The sequence below is a fragment of the Oncorhynchus masou genome, chromosome 13 (assembly GCF_036934945.1).
Source record: "Oncorhynchus masou masou isolate Uvic2021 chromosome 13, UVic_Omas_1.1, whole genome shotgun sequence".
NCBI classification, from domain to species: domain Eukaryota; kingdom Metazoa; phylum Chordata; class Actinopteri; order Salmoniformes; family Salmonidae; genus Oncorhynchus; species Oncorhynchus masou.
Window position 1 is genome coordinate 31,944 of NC_088224.1, and position 22,012 is coordinate 53,955.

The window sequence follows — 22,012 nt, forward strand, 5'->3', positions numbered from 1 at the left end:
AGAGAGAATAAAGAGAGAATATAGAGAGAATATAGAGAGAATGAAGAGAGAATATAGAGAGAATATATAGAGAAAATGAAGAGAGAATATAGAGAGAATATAGAGAGAATATAGAGAGAATAAAGAGAGAATGTAAAGAGAATATAGAGAATGAAGAGATAATGAAGAGAGAATAAAGAGAGAATATAGAGAGAATATAGAGATAATCTTGGCCATGTTCTGTTATAATCTCCACCCGGCACAGCCAGAAGAGGACTGGCTACCCCACATAGCCTGGTTCCTCTCTAGGTCTCTTCCTAGGTTTTGGCCTTTCTAGGGAGTTTTTCCTAGCCAGCGCTTCTACACTTGCATTGCTTGTTGTTTGGGGTTTTAGGCTGGGTTTCTGTACAGCACTTTGAGATATCAGCTGATGACGAAGGGATATAAATACATTTGATTTGATTTGAAATTTGATTTGATATAAAGATAATATAGAGAGAATATAGAGAGAATGAAGAGATAATAAAGTGACTCAGTGTCAGATACAGTTACTAGGAAGTCTTCTAGGGAACGGTCTTGAACGGTCCTCGAACCCCTAACCTTTAACTTCTAACCCCTGACCCCTGACCTCTCATCTCCAGAAGAACGAGTGAAGAAGCTGCGCGGTACGATCCGGCGGAGCACGGAGACGGGCATCGCCGTGGAGATGAGAAACCGGGTCACGCGACAGGGCAGCAAGGAGTCCACCGACGGCAGCACCAACTCCAACAGCTCTGACGGAACGTACGCTACTCATATATTACTAGTTCTGTAACTGCTGTACGTGAGCGTTGTAACTGCCTGTACCCAGCGGCCTGCTGCAGCTGTGGTTCAGTCCATGTCGTAGCCCGAACTGTCTCCAGCTACCCTACTGCTAAAACGTCATTAAATCACACCATTCAATCACTCATTCTATTCCTTTCACTCTCTCTTTTTCTCTCTCTAGGTTTATCTTCCCCCCCACTCGCATGGGTCCAGAGAGCCAGTTTAGTGACTTTCTGGATGGACTAGGCCCCGCCCAGATCGTAGGCCGACAGACACTAGCCACACCCTCCATGGGTAAGTCAAATCATTGGAGTCTCTCTGTCAAGAAAACATATTCTGCGATGTGATAACTTAATATATGCCAAGACGCCATTACTATAGCTCCTCCCCCCTCTGTGTTTGCTGATCGTCAGATACCAGGTGGTGTATGAATATGGAGATGGCTCTACATTAGATACCAGGTGGTGTGTGAATATGGAGATGGCTCTACATTAGATACCAGGGGGTGTGTGAATATGGAGATGGCTCTACATTAGATACCAGAGGGTGTGTGAATATGGAGATGGCTCTACATTAGATACCAGGTGGTGTGTGAATATGGAGATGGCTCTACATTACATACCAGGTGGTGTGTGAATATGGAGATGGCTCTACATTAGATACCAGGTGGTGTGTGAATATGGAGATGGCTCTACATTAGATACCAGGTGGTGTGTGAATATGGAGATGGCTCTACATTAGATACCAGGTGGTGTGTGAATATGGAGATGGCTCTACATTAGATACCAGGGGGTGTGTGAATATGGAGATGGCTCTACATTAGATACCAGGGGGTGTGTGAATATGGAGATGGCTCTACATTAGATACCAGGTGGTGTGTGAATATGGAGATGGCTCTACATTAGATACCAGGGGGTGTGTGAATATGGAGATGGCTCTACATTAGATACCAGGGGGTGTGTGAATATGGAGATGGCTCTACATTAGATACCACGGGGTATATGAATATGGAGATGGCTCTACATATTTAATTAATTTTATGAAGGTATTTAGATATGAGTATTCTATGCCTAAATCACTTGGTAAATAATTGTGAGGACAGTGGAACAGACTACACACCTTCTGTCTCTCCCTGCTGATCAACAGTGGTACTGCAGGCTGAAACTACACTTTCTGATCAGATACGACATGATAATATGGCCAGAATGTAACCTGATCTGACCCGGAGAAGGGTTATGGCCTCTGATCTGACCTGGAGAAGGGTTCTGGCCTCTGATCTGACCTGGAGAAGGGTTCTGGCCTCTGATCTGACCCGGAGAAAGGTTCTGGCCTCTGATCTGACCTGGAGAAGGGTTATGGCCTCTGATCTGACCCGGAGAAGGTTCTGGCCTCTGATCTGACCTGGAGAAGGGTTCTGGCCTCTGATCTGACCTGGAGAAGGGTTCTGGCCTCTGATCTGACCTGGAGAAGGGTTCTGGTCTCTGATCTGACCTGGAGAAGGGTTATGGCCTCTGATCTGACCCGGAGAAGGGTTCTGGCCTCTAACTAGGCACAAAGCTTTTCCTGGCCAGATTACATGCTAAGTAAAATCATCTGCCCCTAAACATGATGAGTGTGTGTTTTCCTCCTGTAGGTGACATCCATGTGGGTATGGTGGACAGAGGAGGCCAGCTAGAGGTGGAGATCAACCAGGCCAGAGGACTGACCCCTAAACCAGGGTCAAAGAACATCCCAGGTACAACACAAAAATACAGAACTTTATTCTTCATTTAATCATCCCAGGCACTCAAAAAAACTTCAAAACTTTATTGTTAATCACAGGTACAATTACAAACCTACATAACTTTATTGTCCATTACAGGTACAATTAAAAAACATACGGAACTTTATTGTTCATTTGAGGTGCAATACAAACCTACACAACTTTGTTGTTAATCACAGGTACAATACAAACCTACATAACTTTATTGTTCATTTGAGGTGCAATACAAACCTACACAACTTTATTGTTAATCACAGGTACAATACAAACCTACATAACTTTATTGTTCATTTGAGGTGCAATACAAACCTACACAACTTTATTGTTAATCACAGGTACAATACAAACCTACATAACTTTATTGTTCATTTGAGGTACAATACAAACCTACATAACTTTATTGTTCATTTATTCATCTCAGGTACATTAAAAAAACTACATAACTTACATAACTGTATTGTTCATACCAGGTACAATACAAACCTACATAACTTTATGAAAAAGAAAGGAGGACCAAGGCACTCTTCATCAAATTAATTAAAATGCCTTTATTTTAAAACTAATTTTGGCTGCATGGCATTCGTCAGGAAGTTCAAAGATATGATAATTCTATGTCTTTATTTTTTATTTTTTCCAATTTTAATTTTTAGTGCAACACTCTAACCACTAGGCTACCCTGCCGCCCTGATCAACCCTGATTGAAGAGGGAGTGATTCCAGAATATATTCAGAAGTGAAATGGATATGTTATCGAAATTCATATTAAGGTTTAAAGTATTAGAGCTATTAGACACGACTAAGTAGTCCTAGCATCGAATAGGAGGGCAAAATGGTGAGAGTTGGAGAGACAAGCATTTTATATTTTACACTAGATCACAGCCAACATGGACCACAGCAGTCCAATCATGGCAGAGGGCATTGTGTCCACAAGATGACAGTGAAGGGACCACAGCAGTCCAATCATGGCAGGGGGCATTGTGTCCACAAGATGACAGCGAAGGGACCACAAAGACCCTACTTGAATGTTGAGAAATTCATACCTTCATTTAAACCAGGGTACTTAGTGGCCTGTAGTTTGTAAATCCAGATCCCCATTTAAACCAGGGTACTTCGTAGTTTGTAAATCCATATCCCCATTTAAACCAGGGTACTTAGTGGCCTGTAGTTTGTAAATCCAGATCTTCATTTAAACCAGGGTACTTAGTAGTTTGTAAATCCATATCCCCATTTAAACCAGAGTACTTTAGTTTAGCTGTTTAAGGCGGTCCCCTGTTTTACCCAATCACCTACGAGTAGAGGGAAGAGGAAGGACCTCAGCTATAGGCTCTCCATCTTCTTTTGGATGTGAGACATGTCCCTGTGTGTGTCTGTATCCCCTCTATCCCCCCTTACCTCCCTCCCTCTATCCCTCCTAACCTCCCTCTATCCCCTACTTACTTCCTACATGTCCCTGTGTGTGTCTGTTTCCCCTCTCTAACCCCCCTTACCTCCCTCCCTCTATCCCTCCTTACCTCCCTCAATCCCTCCTTACCTCCTACATGTCCCTGTGTGTGTCTGTATCCCCTCTCTATCCCCCCTTACCTCCCTCCCTCTATCCCTCCTTACCTCCCTCTATCCCTCCTTACCTCCTACATGTCCCTGTGTGTGTCTGTATCCCCTCTCTATCCCCCCTTACCTCCCTCCCTCTATACCTCCTTACCTCCCTCTATCCCTCCTTACCTTCCTCCATCCCTCCTTACCCCCTCTATCCCCTCCTTACCTCCCTCTATCCCTCCTTACCTTCCTCCATCCCTCCTTACCCCCCTCTATCCCCCCCTTACCTCCCTCTATCCCCTCCTTACCCCCCTCTATCCCCTCCTTACCCCACTCTAGCCCCTCCTTTCCCCCTCTAGCACCCCCTTACCTCCCGCTATCCCCCCTTACCTCCCTCTATCCTTCCTTACCTCCCTCTATCCCTCCCTACCTCCATCCCAAGGGGGGTGAGCAAAGTACAGCCTCGAGACATATATTTTAAATTAAATTTAAAAAACATTTTAACCTATTTTTTAAACCTTTTTTTCTCCCCCAATTTTGTGGAATCCAATTGGTAGTTACAGTTTTGTCTCATCACTGCAACTCTCGTATAGACTCAGGATAGTGGCGAAGGGCGAGAGCCAGACGTCCTCCGGAAACACAACCCAGCCATGACGCACTGCTTCTTGACACGATGCCCGCTTAACCCAGAAGCCAGCCGCACCATTGTGTCGGAGGAAACACCGTTACACCGGGCGACGTGTCAGTGTGTATTGCGCCCGGCCCACCACAGGAGTCACTAGAGCGCAATGGGACAAGGACATCCCGGCCGGCCAAAACGCTCCTTTAACCCGGGCGACGCTGGGCCAATTGTGCATCGCCTTACGGTTCTCCCGGTCGTGGCCGGGTTGAGAAACAGCCCGGGATCGAAGTCGGATCTGTAGTGATGCCTCAAGCATTGCAGTGCCTTAGACCCCTGAGGCCCACCCATTCTCTAATTGAGGCCGGAATGTGATCAATACCCATCGCTTGTAGGGAGGCACGGTTGCCATGGTGCCTTGCCGTCATTGTGTGGCGTACTTGTTTTCCGCTAAGCTTTCTTGAAGGCGTTTCTTTGCTTCGCTCAGTAGCGTATCACTTTGGATCGTTCCACCATTTATTTTTCATTATAATTTTAATGTTCTCTGCTTCAGCGCTGTAACTTTGTACCAAAAGTCTCTCTGGTGAATCATGAGGAAACACCCCCACCCCCCCCCACCCCCTCCCCCTTCCACAACAAGTCATCTGGTGGAAAAGCATTTTTTTTAAACATCTGTAGGTGATTCACCCTAAATTAACACTGATCTCACTGACGCACATCAAACTTGAATTGAAATAACTTGTTGTTCATTTCTTGTGCACGGACTAGTCACAGGGTAGATCAGAATAGAAACAAACGTTTTTGTTCATTCTGACCAGTCACAGAGGTTAATTAATTTCCAGCATAAATTTCCTGCAGCGACCTACGTGAAGGTGTATGTGTTGGAGAATGGGGCGTGTCTGGCTAAGAAGAAGACCAGAGTGGTGAAGAAGACTCTAGACCCGTCCTACCAACAGGCCCTGCTGTTTGAAGAGAGCCCTCAGGCCAAAGTCCTCCAGGTTAATACCTATATTAATTATAGAATATGAGCTAGTGATTTGAGAACCTCATGTGTTTGTCATTATGGGGTATTGTGATGTCATTATGGGGTATTGTGATGTCATTATGGGGTGTGATGAACACATTGTCTCACATGGCCAGATCTATTTTCTTCCACTATATTATATATCTATATGTATAATATATATATACACTGTATTTAATGACTTTATAGTTCAGACCCCTGGATGTTTTTCTACTTTTAGAGACTCATTCTAAAATGGATTAAATGATACGTTTTACCTCATCAATCTACACACAATACCCCATAATGACATCACAATACCCCATAATGACATCACAGCCCATAAGGACATCACAATACCTCATAATGACATCACAATACCCCATATGACATCACAATACCCCATAATGACATCACAATACCCCATAATGACATCACAATACCCCATAAGGACATCACAATACCCTCATAATGACATCACAATACCCCCATAATGACATGACATCAATACCCCATAATGACATCACAATACCCCATAAGGACATCACAATACAGGACATCACAATACCCCATAATGACATTACCCCATAATGACATCACAATACCCCATTGAAAATCATAAACATCACAATACCTTATTTAATAATACATACCCCATATGAGACATCAAATGACCTCATAAGGACATCACAATTTCCATAATGACACACACCCCATACTGACATCAAGGTCCCCATAATGACATGTCACAATACCCCATAATTTTAGACATCAGAATACCTCATAAACAGAAAAAACAAGGTTTTTTAGATATTTTTTTGAATCTATTAAAATCAAAAAACAGAAATACCTTATTTAATAAGTATTCAGACCCTTTGCTATGAGACTCTAAATTGAGATCAGGTGCATCCTGTTTCCATTGTCTCGTTTTTACAACACAGCTGTCTATACAAGGTCCCACAGTTGACAGTGCATGTCAGACATGAGGTCGAAGGAATTGGGACACGAGACAGGATTGTGTTTCTTAAATTTTCATTGAATAAGAATGTCCATCATTCTTAAACAAAGTGTGGAAAAAGACAAGGGGTCTGAATACTTTCCGAAATGCATCGAGGATTTTTTAAATTTTAGAATAAGAATGTACCGTAACAAAGTTTGTAATGCATTGTAATATTTTTTGAATCTCTTGCAGCGATACAATGTTTTGCTTAGCTAATCAAAGCATTGACTTAATTTCTCTCTCTCTGTCTCTCTGTCTCTCTCTCTCTCTCTCTCTCTCTCTCTCTCTCTCTCTCTCTCTGTCTCTCTCTCTCTCTCTCTCTCTCTCTCTCTCTCTCTCTCTCTCTCTCTCTCTCTCTCTCTCTCTCTCTCTCTCTCTCCCTGTCTCTTCTCTCCTCTCTCTCTCCCTCTCTCTCTCTCTCTCTCTCTCTCTCACCCCTCTCTCTCTCTGTCTCGGATCTGCTCATGGGCATCTCAGATCTGCTGGATCTGTCTCTCTGTTCTCGTCTCTGGCTGACATCGGACCCCTCTCTGTCCCTCCTCACTCTGTCTCTCTGTCTCTCTCTGATCCATCTCTCTCTCATGATTCTAGCACTATAGTCGTCTCTTTCTCTCTGTCCCTGTCCCCTGTCCCTCTCTGTCTCTCTCTCTCTGTCTCTCCTCTCTGTCTCTCTCTCTCTGTCTCTCCCTCTCTGTCTCTCTCTCTCTGTCTCTGTCTCTCTGTCTCTGTCTCTCTCTCTCTGTCTCTCTCTCTGTCTCTCTGTCTGTCTCTGTCCCTGTCTCTCTCTGTCTCTCAGAATCTCTGTCTCTCAGAATCTCTCTCTCCCTGTCCCTCTCTCTCTCAGAATCCTCTCTCTCTGTCTCAGAATCCCTGTCCCTCTCTCATCTCTCCCTGTCCCTCTCAGAATCCCTCTCCCATCTCAGAATCTCTGTCCCATCTCAGAATCCCTCCCTCTCTCTCCCACCCCCTATCTCTCTCCCTCTCTCCCTCCCACCCTCTCTTTCTCTCCTCCCATCTCTCTCCATCCCCCTCTCTCCTCTCTCATCTCTCCCTGTCCCCCCCTCTCTCTCTCTCTCTCACCCCCATCTCTCTCTCCCAGGTGATTGTGTGGGGTGACTGTGGGCGGATGGACCACAAGTGCTTCATGGGCATGGCTCAGATCATGCTGGATGAGTTGGACCTTGGTGCCACGGTGAAGCGGATGGTACAAGCTGTTCCCCACCTCGTCTCTGGCTGACATCGGATCCCCTCACACATCTCAGACTGTCCCAGTCCTCACTGGAGAGCTGTGCCACCAGCCCCTCCTGTAGCTAGACAGAGAGAACTATATCCCTGTCCCTCACACACACACACACACACACACACATCTGTCAGAACCCCTGTCCCATCTCAGAATCCACTCACAGAATCCCACACACACACACACATCACTGTCCACACACAGAATCACTGTCCCCACACATCACAGAATCACACACACACACACAGAATCCCTGTCCCCCCCATAACTCTCAGAACACTGATTTCCACTGTCACATCTCAGAATCCCTGTCCCATCTCAGATCCCATCTGTCCCATCTCAGAATCCCTGTCCCGTCTCAGAATCCCTGTTTCCCATCTCAGAATCCCTGCAGAATCCCTGTCCCCTGTCCCATCTCAGAATAGTCCCCTGTCCCGTCTCAGAATCCCTGTCCCCTGTCCCGTCTCAGAATCCCTATCCCTGTCATCTCAGAATCCCTGTCCCATCTCAGAATCCCTGTCCCCTGTCCCATCTCAGAATCCCTGTCCCCCCTGTCCCCTGTCCCATCTCAGAATCCCTGTCCCCATGTCAGAATCCCTGTCCCATCTCAGAATCCCCTGTCCCCTCTCAGAATCCCTGTCCCCTGTCCATCTCAGAATCCCTGTCCCTGTCCCCTGTCCCATCTCAGAATCCCTGTCCCCTGTCCCATCTCAGAATCCCTGTCCCATCTCAGAATCCCTGTCCCCTGTCCCATCTCAGAATCCCTGTCCCCCATCTCAGAATCCCTGTCCCTGTCCCGTCTCAGAATCCCTGTCCCATCTCAGAATCAGAATCCCTGTCCCCTCAGTCCCTGTCTCAGAATCCCTGTCCCATCTCAGAATCCCTGTCCCATCTCAGAATCCCTGTCCCCTGTCCTGTCTCAGAATCCCTGTCCCTGTCCCATCTCAGAATCCCTGTCCCCTGTCCCATCTCAGAATCCCTGTCCCCTCAGTCCCTGTCCCATCTCAGAATCCCTGTCCCCTCTCAGAATCCCTGTCCCTGTCCCATCTCAGAATCCCTGTCCCCTGTATCAGAATCCCTGTCCCCATCTCAGAATCCCTGTCCCGTCTCAGAATCCCTGTCCCCTGTCCCATCTCAGAATCCCTGTCCCGTCTCAGAATCCCTGTCAGAATCCCTGTCTCAGAATCCCTGTCCCCCATCCAGAATCCCTGTCCCATCTCAGAATCCCTGTCCCCATCTCAGAATCCCTGTCCCCTGTCCCATCTCAGAATCCCTGTCCCCTGTCCCATCTCAGAATCCCTGTCCCCCCTGTCCCATCTCAGAATCCCTGTCCCCTCAGTCCCTGTCTCAGAATCAGAATCCCTGTCCCATCTCAGAATCCCTGTCCCTGTCCCATCTCAGAATCCCTGTCCGTCTCAGAATCCCTGTCCCATCTCAGAATCCTGTCCCCGTCCTGTCCCTGTCTCAGAATCCCTGTCCCCAGAATCCCTGTCCCGTCTCAGAATCCCTGTCCCCTGTCCCTGTCCCCTCAGAATCCCTGTCCCCTGTCCCATCTCAGAATCCCTGTCCCATCTCAGAATCCCTGTCCCTGTCCCTCAGAATCCCTGTCCCTGTCCCATCTCAGAATCCCTGTCCCATCTCAGAATCCCTGTCCCGTCTCAGAATCCCTGTCCCCATCTGTCCCATCCCTCAGAATCCCTGTCCCCTATCAGAATCCCTGTCCCGTCTCAGAATCCCCTGTCCTCTCAGGGTCCTGTCTCAGAATCCCTGTCCCTATGCCAGAATCCTTGTTTTTAAAAACCAGAATCCCTGTCCCATCTCAGAATCCCTGTACCCCCTTCTCAGAATCCCTGTCCCCTGTCCCTGTCTCAGAATCCCTATCCCCTATGAGTTCAGAATCCCTGTCCCAGAGTCTATGAGTTCAATATCACGTCTTGAATCCCTGTCCCCTGTCCCGTCTCAGAATCCCTGTCCCCTGTCCCATCTCAGAATGAGTTAGAAGGAATACAATATCTACGTCTTGTCCTTGATAAGTAGCAGAGTCTATGTCTGTCTATGAGTTATCTCAGAATCCCTGTAAGTCTCAGAATCCCTGTCCCCTTGATAAGTAGCAGAATATCCCTTGATAAGTAGCAGAGTCAATATCCGTCTTGATAAGTGGATGAATACCCTGTCCCCATTCGAATACAACATTACCCTGATCAGAGTCCAGAATTCGTCTTGATAAGTAGCAGAGCTATTTCCTGGCAGAGTCTATGAGTTAGAAGGAATACAATATCTACGTCTTGATAAGTAGCAGAGTCTATGCCTATTCAGAGTCCTATATAGTTAACTACTAGAAGAACGTCTTGATAAGTAGCAGAGTCTATGAGTTAGAAGGAATACAGAGCGTCTTGATAAAGCAGAGGAATAAAGCAGAGTCTATGAGTTAGAAGGGGTGCCATTTGATAAGGAGACAAGTTAGAAGGAATACTTCTAGCAGAGTCTATGAGTTAGGGGTCAGAGTCTATTTAGAAAATACAATATTTTAAACTAGCAGAGTCTATGCCAAGTTAGAAGAAAAAACAACTTTAAGTAGCAGAGTTTTTAAAAACCAAAGCAATTTTTATTGTTACTATCAGAGTCTATGAGTTATACAATATCTACGTCTTGATAAGTAGCAGAGTCTATGAGTTAGAAGGAATACAATATCTACGTCTTGATAAGTAGCAGAGTCTATGAGTTAGAAGGAATACAATATCTACGTCTTGATAAGTAGCAGAGTCTATGAGTTAGAAGGAATACAATATCTACGTCTTGATAAGTAGCAGAGTCTATGAGTTAGAAGGAATACAATATCTACGTCTTGATAAGTAGCAGAGTCTATGAGTTAGAAGGAATACAATAATCTATGACGAATACAATATCTCTTGATAAGTAGCAGAGTCTATGAGTTAGAAGGAATACAATATCTACGTCTTGATAAGTAAGTCAGAGTCTATGAGTTAGAAGGAATACAATATCTACGTCTTGATAAGTAGCAGAGTCTATGAGTTAGAAGGAATACAATATCTACGTCTTGATAAGTAGCAGAGTCTATGAGTTAGAAGGAATACAATATCTACGTCTTGATAAGTAGCAGAGTCTATGAGTTAGAAGGAATACAATATCTACGTCTTGATAAGTAGCAGAGTCTATGAGTTAGAAGGAATACAATATCTACGTCTTGATAAGTAGCAGAGTCTATGAGTTAGAAGGAATACAATATCTACGTCTTGATAAGTAGCAGAGTCTATGAGTTAGAAGGAATACAATATCTACGTCTTGATAAGTAGCAGAGTCTATGAGTTAGAAGGAATACAATATCTACGTCTTGATAAGTAGCAGAGTCTATGAGTTAGAAGGAATACAATATCTACGTCTTGATAAGTAGCAGAGTCTATGAGTTAGAAGTCTATGAGTTAGAAGGAATACAATATCTAGCAGAGTCTATGAGTTAAGAATACAATATCTACGTCTTGATAAGTAGCAGTCTATGAGTTAGAAGGAATACAATATCTTGATAAGTACAGAGTCTTGATCTTGAGTAGCAGAGTCTATGAGTTAGAAGGAATACAATATCTACGTCTTGATAAGTAGCAGAGTCTATGAGTTAGAAGGAATACAATATCTACGTCTTGATAAGTAGCAGAGTCTATGAGTTAGAAGGAATACAATATCTACGTCTTGATAAGTAGCAGAGTCTATGAGTTAGAAGGAATACAATATCTACGTCTTGATAAGTAGCAGAGTCTATGAGTTAGAAGGAATACAATATCTACGTCTTGATAAGTAGCAGAGTCTATGAGTTAGAAGGAATACAATATCTACGTCTTGATAAGTAGCAGAGTCTATGAGTTAGAAGGAATACAATATCTACGTCTTGATAAGTAACAGAGTCTATGAGTTAGAAGGAATACAATATCTACGTCTTGATAAGTAGCAGAGTCTATGAGTTAGAAGGAATGTAAAGATTGTATTGAAGAGTCTATGAGTTGAATACAATATTGTCTTTTAGCTCTTCTAAACACACACAGGCTGAACAGGAGAAAGAAAGGCCACGTTATTAAAACAAATCGACAGGATGTTTACATAATCACTATTATTATGTGAGGTAGCAGCGCTAATCTTCTCATTTCCCCAAGCCAGAGTTAATACGTATATAGGTGTTAGATAGATAAAATATAGAGATGTGTGTTCGCGTGTGTGTCGGCTGCATCCTACACGTTTGCTTGCAACTCTTATTGAGACATTTTTTTTTTTTTGTATTTTTTTTTTGCTTGCCTTTAAGAAAGACTCTAATCAGATATATAGATGCTACTTTATTTATTTAGCTAATCAGTCACTCTCTAAAGAACATGAAGAACGTAACACTCGACATTGAGGTTTAGGAGATGGAGAGACATTGTTTCCATGCAGAACAAACAAATTCCAAACCTACCAGCAATCTCTCGTAAACAAGCGGCATTGTGGGACACAGGAGGACCAACTAACAAACTGACAGGAATCATTCTCCTCCTTCCTCAAGAACGTTGAACTCAAAGGCTTCTGGGTAGTCTGGGCTATAGTCGTCGGTCATTATAGACCCTGTTAGTGCAAACCACACTGGACTTCATATCCCAGAGGCGATACTGTTTGCTTCTGCCCCACAACATGTCTACTGTACAGACCAGCACCTTTTGGATCAACTTCCTCTTGATTTCCTGTTTAAGTTTCTTATCTTCACTTCCTGTTTCTGACCGTAATTAGGAAGTGGGTAGCATTGGTAAGATAGAAGTCTTTCTGATGTTTGTGGTAGGATCTCCCTCCCAGGACAAACCTACGCATTAGATGTCCCCCATAAACACATAGGCCGGTGTCTGATTAATGGGCTGACTGCCACCTGGCTCAACATTACACTTTAGCCCCTGAGCTTATGTGGTCACGTCACTGTTCTCTCAGCAATGTAAACCCCAGCAGCACAGATATATATTGTATTATCAAGTACCTTCAAAAACCAGTAGATGGCATCTGATTAGTTCCTGTTCAACCAGTAGATGACATCTGATTAGTTCCTGTTCAACCAGTAGATGACATCTGATTAGTTCCTGTTCAACCAGTAGATGACATCTGATTAGTTTCTGATTAGTTCCTGTTCAACCAGTAGATGGCGTCTGATTAGTTCCTGTTCAACCAGTAGGTGACATCTGATTAGTTCCTGTTCAACCAGTAGATGACGTCTGATTAGTTCCTGTTCAACCAGTAGGTGACATCTGATTAGTTCCTGTTCAACCAGTAGATGACGTCTGATTAGTTCCTGCACAAGCTCAAACTCAAAGTGTATTGTGATCTCATTTGCTGATATGGACATTTCTCCTGGTCAACTGTTTCGCATATCATCATGGGATCTGGACACACCGCTCTCTTATTGGCCAGGACTCTTATACCTCTTCTTAAATCAGCCCTCTCTAATTTCTTATTGGTTGCTGTTACACGCACACAATAATGTGATCATTGTGAATAAGTCAGATTAATATAATAGTTTGTTTAAATGTTTACATGCTTTGTAAGAAGAACAATTTCCCTAATAATCCCGTTTACATGGGCACATCTGAAATCAGACGAGCCAATGGGATTTTTGATAAAAACGTATTTGATTCTGAGCATGGACATATAACGTTTCTATGTCAAAACCATTTCTAAGATGATACATGTAAAATGTCAGTTTTTTTCTGTGTTCACTCATACATAACATTTATAAGATGGTACATACTACTACATAGGTTTTTCTGTGTTCACTCATACATAACATTTATAAGATGGTACATACTACTACATAGGTTTTTCTGTGTTCACTCATACATAACATTTATAAGATGGTACATACTACTACGTAGGTTTTTCTGTGTTCACTCATACATATCATTTATAAGATGGTACATACTACTACATAGGTTTTTCTGTGTTCACTCATACACAACAGGAGGGCTTGAGCTGCTGGCAGATCAAAGACACAGCTGGAACGCTGATTCAGCTGTTTACACGTCCATAAAATTTGAAAGTTTGCTCAGAAAATCAGCAAATGCTTACGATTTTAACTACACGATTAAGATAGTAATGTGTTTACATGCTTTTTCCATACTCGGCCTTCTGCCATAATGAGTTGAATATGGCATCTTTAGGGAAAGACTTTTTGGGGTGGAATACTACTGGTTAGGCAGGTTTTCTGTGGGTCATACACAACAGGAGGGCTTGAGTGCTGGCAGATCAAATACACAGTGGTTAGACAGGTAGTCTAGTGATTCAGCTGTTTAGCAGGTAGCCTAGTGGTTAGAAAAGTGGTTGAGCAGGTAGCCTAGTGGTTAGAGCAGGTAGCAGTGGTTAGAGCAGGTAGCCTAGTGGTTAGAGCAGGTAGCCTAGTGGTTAACAGGTAGCCTAGTGGTTAGAGCAGGTAGCCTATTAAGCAGGTAGCCTAGTGGTTAAAGACAGGTAGCTAGTGGTTAGAGGCAGGTAGCCTAGTGGTTAGAGCAGGTAGCCTAGTGGTTAATGCAGGTAGAGTGGTTAGAGCAGGTAGTCTAGTGGTTAGAGGCAGGAGTGGTTAGAGCAGGTAGTCTAGTGGTTAGAGGCAGGTAGCCTAGTGGGCAGGTAGCCTAGTGGTTAGAGCAGGTAGCCTAGTGGTTAGAGGCAGGTAGCCTAGTGGTTAGAGGCAGGTAGCCTAGTGGTTAGAGCAGGTAGTCTAGTGGTTAGAGCAGGTAGCCTAGTGGTTAGAGGCAGGTAGTCTAGTGGTTAGAGGAGGTGTAGTGGTTAGAGGCAGGTAAGTGGTTAGAGCAGGTAGCCTAGTGGTTAGAGCAGGTAGCCTAGTGGTTAGAGCAGGTAGCCTAGTGGTTAGAGGCAGGTAGCCTAGTGGTTAGAACAGGTAGCCAGTGGTTAGAGCAGGTAGCCTAGTGGTTAGAGCAGGTAGCCTAGTGGTTAGAGGCAGGTAGCCTAGTGGTTAGTGGTTAGAGCAGGTAGCCTAGTGGTTAGAGCAGGTAGTCTAGTGGTTAGAGGTAGCAGGTAGTCTAGTGGTTAGAGCAGGTAGCCTAGTGGTTAGAGCAGGTAGCCTAGTGGTTAGAGGCAGGTAGCCTAGTGGTTAGAGCAGGTAGTCTAGTGGTTAGAGCAGGTAGCCTAGTGGTTAGAGTGGGCAGGTAGCCTAGTGGTTAGAGCAGGTAGCCTAGTGGTTAGAGGCAGGTAGCCTAGTGGTTAGAGCAGGTAGCCTAGTGGTTAGAGGCAGGTAGTCTAGTGGTTAGAGCAGGTAGTCTAGTGGTTAGAGCAGGTAGTCTAGTGGTTAGAGCAGGTAGTCTAGTGGTTAGAGGCAGGTAGCCTAGTGGTTAGAGGCAGGTAGTCTAGTGGTTAGAGCAGGTAGCCTAGTGGTTAGAGGCAGGTAGCCTAGTGGTTAGAGCAGGTAGCCTAGTGGTTAGAGGCAGGTAGCCTAGTGGTTAGAGCAGGTAGCCTAGTGGTTAGAGGCAGGTAGCCAAGTGGTTAGATCAGGTAGCCTAGTGGTTAGAGGCAAGTAGCCTTGTGGTTAGAGGCAGGTAGCCTAGTGGTTAGAGCAGGTAGCCTAGTGGTTAGAGCAGGTAGCCTAGTGGTTAGAGACAAGTAGCCTAGTGGTTAGAGGCAGGTAGCCTAGTGGTTAGAGCAGGTAGTCTAGTGGTTAGAGCAGGTATCCTAGTGGTTAGAGGCAGGTAGCCTACTGGTTAGAGCAGGTAGTCTAGTGGTTAGAGCAGGTAGTTGAGTGGTTAGAGGCAGGTAGCCTAGTGGTTAGAGCAGGTAGCCTAGTGGTTAGAGCAGGTAGCCTAGTGGTTAGAACAGGTAGCCTAGTGGTTAGAGACAGGTAGCCTAGTGGTTAGAGCAGGTAGTCTAGTGGTTAGAGCAGGTAGTCTAGTGGTTAGAGCAGGTAGTCTAGTGATTAGAGGCAGGTAGTCTAGTGGTTTGAGGCAGGTAGTCTAGTGGTTAGAGCAGGTAGCCTAGTGGTTAGAGGCAGGTAGTTTAGTGGTTAGAGCAGGTAGCCTAGTGGATAGAGCAGGGAGCCAGTGGAGGCAGGTAGTCTAGTGGTTAGAGCAGGGTCAGTGGTTAGAGCAGTCTAGTGGTTAGAGCAGGTAGTATAGTGGTTAGAGGCAGGTAGCCTAGTGGTTAGAGCAGGTATCCTAGTGGTTAGAGGCAGGTAGCCTAGTGGTTAGAGCAGGTAGCCTAGTGGTTAGAGCAGGGAGCCTAGTGGTTAGAGGCAGGTAGTCTAGTGGTTAGAGCAGGTAGTCTAGTGGTTAGAGCAGGTAGCCTAGTGGTTAGAGCAGGTAGTATAGTGGTTAGAGGCAAGTAGCCTAGTGGTTAGAGCAGGTATCCTAGTGGTTAGAGCAGGTAGCCTAGTGGTTAGAGCAGGTAGCCTAGTGGTTAGAGGCAGGTAGCCTAGTGGTTAGACCGTTGGGCCAGTAACTGAAAGGTTGCTGGATTGAATCCCCGAGCTGACGAGGTAAAAAATAATGTCGCTCTGCCCCCTGAACAAGGCAGTTAACCCACTGTAACTAGGCTGTCATTGAAAATAAGAATTTGTTCTTAACTGACTTGCCTAGTTATATAAAACAAAAAATTAAATATCACATTATTTGTGTGCATGTAAATGTACTCAATGTTTCTAATGTCCTATGCTCGTTGGCTGCAATGACCAAACTTCCATCATGAAAAATATTTCAACAAATGTTGTTAACGCTGTTGATTGACTGAATTTCAGTTCAGATTTTAATTTATCACATGCATTCATGGTGCCATTGCATACACAACAAATAATGACTTGAAGGAATTCTTTATGCAGTAGCTTTTATTTTGTGACCAGGAGGAATATGATTGAGACCAAACATGCCCATTTAAGATGAAGGCTGGCATACCGTAAACAATCTTTAGTGCTCCTGTAGATACCGGCCATTGGAACCTGTTGTGGTGAGAGATTCTGTAGACTCTGGCCATTGGAACCTGCTGTTGAGAGAGATTCTGTAGACTCTGGCCATTGGAACCTGCTGTTGAGAAAGATTATGTAGACTCTGGCCATTGGAACCTGCTGTTGAGACTCTGGCCATTGGAACCTGCTGTTGAGAGATTCTGTAGACTGGCCATTGGAACCTGCTGTTGAGACACTGGCCATTGGATTCTGTAGACTCTGGCCATTGGAACCTGCTGTTGAGAGAGAGAGAGATTCTGTAGACTCTGGCCATTGGAACCTGCTGTTGAGAGAGATACTGTAGACTCTGGCCATTGGAACCTGCTGTTGAGAGAGATTCTGTAGACTCTGGCCATTGGAACCTGCTGTTGAGAGAGATTCTGTAGACTCTGGCCATTGGAACCTGCTGTTGAGAGAGATTCTGTAGACTCTGGCCATTGGAACCTGCTGTTGAGAGAGATTCTAGACTCTGGCCATTGGATCCTGCTGTTGAGAGAGATTCTGTAGACTCTGGCCATTGGAACCTGCTGTTGAGAGAGATTCTGGAGACACTGACCATTGGAACCTGCTGTTGAGAGAGATTCTGGAGACACTGGCCATTGGAACCTGCTGTTGAGAGAGATTCTGTAGACTCTGGCCATTGGAACCTGCTGTTGAGAGAGATTCTGTAGACTCTGGCCATTGGAACCTGCTGTTGAGAGAGATTCTGGAGACACTGGCCATTGGAACCTGCTGTGGAGAGAGACAGACAAAGACATTCCGGGAACACTTTAAACTCTGTTCAAGAATAGCATTTGACATTCTTATCAAATGTCTTATCTCACAGTTTTGTCAGCACTTTACCGTTAGTGTTGATTGTTATATTTAGTCAGGGCTATGGAGCACTTTTTCTCTCAATCAGTGAATAATGTACTGTCATGTTTATGAAGTAGTTTTAAATGTACTTTATTTATATATATATATATATATATTATGTGGACAGCTGGCATGATGTATTTTGTATTTGTTTTCTTCAACCAAATGCATGAGTGACTGCTGATAGAAACACAAATATGTTTATTGGAAAGAGGAGAGGAAAGGAAAAAGACAAAAGCAACAAACTTCTATTAAAATAACTTTAAAACTGTTTAAATGAAAACAAGAAGAACAGCTGGATCTTTAGTCCCATTGAACTATTGAAAATGTCTCTATAGATATTTTGTGATTGACATGTTTGGGAACTCGTATGAGGTTGTATGGCTCCCATAAATATATATTGAGTAGCTAGTAGCTACACAATTTTCACAACAGAACTTGAGAAGTTTGAAAAGATGAAGAATGTGAATGTATAGTACCAGTCAAAAGTCAAACGAGTCTGCAAAGCTGTCATCAAGGCAAAATGGTGGCTACTTTGAAGAATCTCAAATATAAAAATTATATTTCGATTTGTTTAACATTTTTTGGGTTGCTACATGATTCCGTATGTGTTATTCCATAGTTTTGATGTCTTAAATATTATTATACAATGTAGAAAATAGAGAAAAACCCTGCAATTAGTAGGTGTGTCCAAACCGGTTGACTGGTACTATATGCATACCCTAATATAAAGAGACTGCACCTTTTCATAAGTATATAAGGTGTTTTCCCAGTGTGTCCGAATGGATGCCATTATTGCTACCAAAAAGGAACAGTGTTGACATATCGCTTTTCTCCAAAAGTATAGTAGTAGTGTGATTTGTCTTTGAAATGATATGTATTGCTTGAACTATGTGATGTTTATTAATTCAAAGATCAGACAGAAGGGCCAAAGGTCATATGTCAGCTATTGAAGAATGTGTAGTTATTTGTTATTAGGGCCACCTGTAAATTCTACTTCACTCGAGTTGTGGCACAATTACCTGTCAGTAGAAAACCCAAGCATTGATATATGCTGAGTTGCAGAAGTGGTCAGGCATTGTTACGTTGGTTCATTTTATTTTACAGTCCACCTGGTGTATTCTTACATTTACATGGTCAAACGATGGGTTGCTTTGCTACCAGTAACACAAATGTTTTGAATACTTTTTATCAAGTACCAGGCTTAACTGAAAGCACCAAGACTGTTAAAATGAAGCAACAGGACTGTTAAATTGAAACAACAGGACTGTAAAATGAAGCAACAGGACTGTAAAGTGAAGCAACAGGACTGTAAAGTAAAGCAACAGGACTGTAAAGTGAAGCAACAGGACTGTAAAGTAAAGCAACAGGACTGTAAAGCAACAGGACTGTAAAGTAAAGCAACAGGACTGTAAAGTAAAGCAACAGGACTGTAAAGTAAAGCAACAGGACTGTAAAGTAAAGCAACAGGACTGTAAAGTAAAGCAACAGGACTGTAAAGTGAAGCAACAGGACTGTAAAGTAAAGCAACAGGACTGTAAAGTAAAGCAACAGGACTGTAAAGTAAAGCAACAGGACTGTAAAGTAAAGCAACAGGACTGTAAGTAAAGCAACAGGACTGTAAAGTAAAGCAACAGGACTGTAAAGTAAAGCAACAGGACTGTAAAGTGAAGCAACAGGACTGTAAAGTAAAGCAACAGGACTGTAAGTAAAGCAACAGGACTGTAAAGTAAAGCAACAGGACTGTAAAGCAACAGGACTGTAAAGTAAAGCAACAGGACTGTAAAGTGAAGCAACAGGACTGTAAAGTGAAGCAACAGGACTGTAAAGTAAAGCAACAGGACTGTAAAGTAAAGCAACAGGACTGTAAAGTGAAGCAACAGGACTGTAAAGTAAAGCAACAGGACTGTAAAGCAACAGGACTGTAAAGTGAAACAACAGGACTGTAAAGTAAAGCAACGGGACTGTAACGCAACAGGACTGTAAAGTAAAGCAACAGGACTGTAAAGTAAAGAGTTTTATGTATCAGTTGGAGCATCTCTGCTGAAAGGGGATGATGGTCTTTGTGAGTGAGTTGAGCTGGGTGACGTCATGACAGTGAGTCCTCGTCAGAAGGATGACCCGGATGGATTGAATGGGAGTAGGGTGAAGGGTGAAGTTGCTCCTAGACGCTGATCTTGGTTCAGTTTAGCATTTCCCCCACTAATGGTTGAGGTTAGGATTAGGGAAGGGGAAGCTGATCCTAGATCTGTACCCAGGGGAAACTTCACCTTGGAGCTGGATGGATGGTTGTGGAGTGTTGATGTCTTCATTCAAGCAAAAATGAATTGTCAGCACAGGGTTTGATGAGAGTGATAGTGAGAATAAGCATGTGTGTGAGTGTGTGAGAGACATAGAAGAGAGGCTGACAATCAGAAAGGGGAAAAAGTGGGTGGAATTACAGGTAGTTTGTTTGTATTTCCGTGCATGGCTTGGCATGTGACGGAATGTTGATGCACCTGAACAGAGAGGTAGAATGAACGGGGTATATTGACTATTTGCAGCTATGCTTTGTCAATGTTGAAGAGCCAGATATGTTCTCCTGCATCTGTTTAGCCACAGCTTTAAGATACTACACAGTGAAGTGGTGAATGTCTCCCCCATACACTGACGATGTCTCCTGTCAGTGGTTAAATAAGAGCCATTTTTTATAGAGATTATTTCATTGTCTTGTTTTGATTTGTTGTTGCTTGAAATGTAACCGTTCACGAGCTTGCTCTCTTCTAGAATGTTCACTTAGACATGTTCTAGAACTTTTCTCAGTGTTCTGAGCGACTGGTTTATTAATGTCTGAAACCAACTACAAATGTATTGTCTTTTAATGTGTATTATGCTGCCATTGTATTTTTGTAATGAGGGGAGAAAAGTAATTTTAGATGAACGAGTTATGGAACCATGACTCCAAGGTGATGATGAGGAAATGGGTATTTATATTCACGTTTAAAAAAAATGAGGGCTTTGTCCAGTTTACAGTGGCCTTATGTTCGTTAGGAGACGTTACTCTACTGTTGTAGCACTGGTACACGGTTGAAAGTTTGAACAAAACACGTTTTTAAAAAGTAAACAAAACAGGTATTTTTCTTGAAATACTGTTTCTGACGTATCTCTCTGTAAATGTGTAGTTTTCTGAATGTATTTGTTCATCCTGATAGTGTAGCTGTTTGTTATATACCGTTTCACTGCAGTCTTTTTCTCCAGGCTGACTCACCTGTGTCGGTCCAGTCGCTGTTACACTGTATCTCTGGCTATTTATTTAACAAGAATAGGCTCTGTGGTTTGACCTTTAACCTAGGCATGAATAAGACATGTGATCTGGGCAAATGTAGTGATTTATTTCATGTTCAATTTAGACGATATCTGATCCACTGAATTAACACATTTTTATTTTTTAAATCAAGATAAATGTACCATTTTATTTATGAAGTTTATATTAAGTGTACATTTAATACACATTTGTACTTTAGTAAAGCTCATTTACCGCATTTGAAGAATTTATTGTATTTAATGATATAACGATATGATACAGAGCCTACAGAAAATGCTCACGGAACGTTGATGGATTCTACATGTTCTAGTGTTACAGAATTTATTGTATTTAATGATATAACGATATGATACAGAGCCTACAGACAATACTCACGGAACGTTGATGGATTCTACCTGTTCTAGTGTTACAGAATTTATTGTATTTAATGATATGATGACGATAATGATGATTTAATCCATTTAGAAAAATCAGAGCCTTCAGAAAATATTCATAGTCGTAGATGGAGTCTACATTTTCTACAGCCTGAATAAATATTTTTATTTCTTCCATCGACACACAATAACCTAGAATGGCAAAGTGGAAATACGTTTTGTTTCTACAAATGTTATAAAATGTATTGAAAATTAAATACAGAAATATCACATTTACATGAGTATTCACAACCCCCTGAGTCAATGCATGTTAGCATATAGTCTTATAGTCTTTCTAAGTCTCTAAGAGTTTTACACACCTTGTACCAAGTTTTCTAATTATTATTATTTTTTATTATTCAAACTCTGTCAAGTTGGTTGTTGATCATTGCTAGACAGCCATTTTCAAGTCTTGACATATATGTTCATGCCTATTTAAGTCAAAACTGTAACTAGGCCACTCTGATACATTCAATGTTGTCTTGGTAAGCAACTCCTGTGTATATTTGGCTTTGTGTTTAAGGTTATTGTCCTGCTGA

The 22,012-nt window shown here is 43.1% G+C and overlaps 1 protein-coding gene across 1 annotated transcript; it reads left to right on the forward strand.

The window, feature by feature from the left end:
• Window positions 1-591: 591 nt before the first annotated feature.
• LOC135551327 (regulating synaptic membrane exocytosis protein 3-like) lies at window positions 592-7,936 on the forward strand. Its single transcript, XM_064982551.1, has 5 exons — window positions 592-762; window positions 965-1,077; window positions 2,417-2,518; window positions 5,555-5,694; window positions 7,799-7,936. The coding sequence occupies exons 1-5, from the start codon at window positions 686-688 to the stop codon at window positions 7,934-7,936; spliced, it is 570 nt and encodes a 189-aa protein (XP_064838623.1). The 5' UTR covers window positions 592-685.
• Window positions 7,937-22,012: the final 14,076 nt, after the last annotated feature.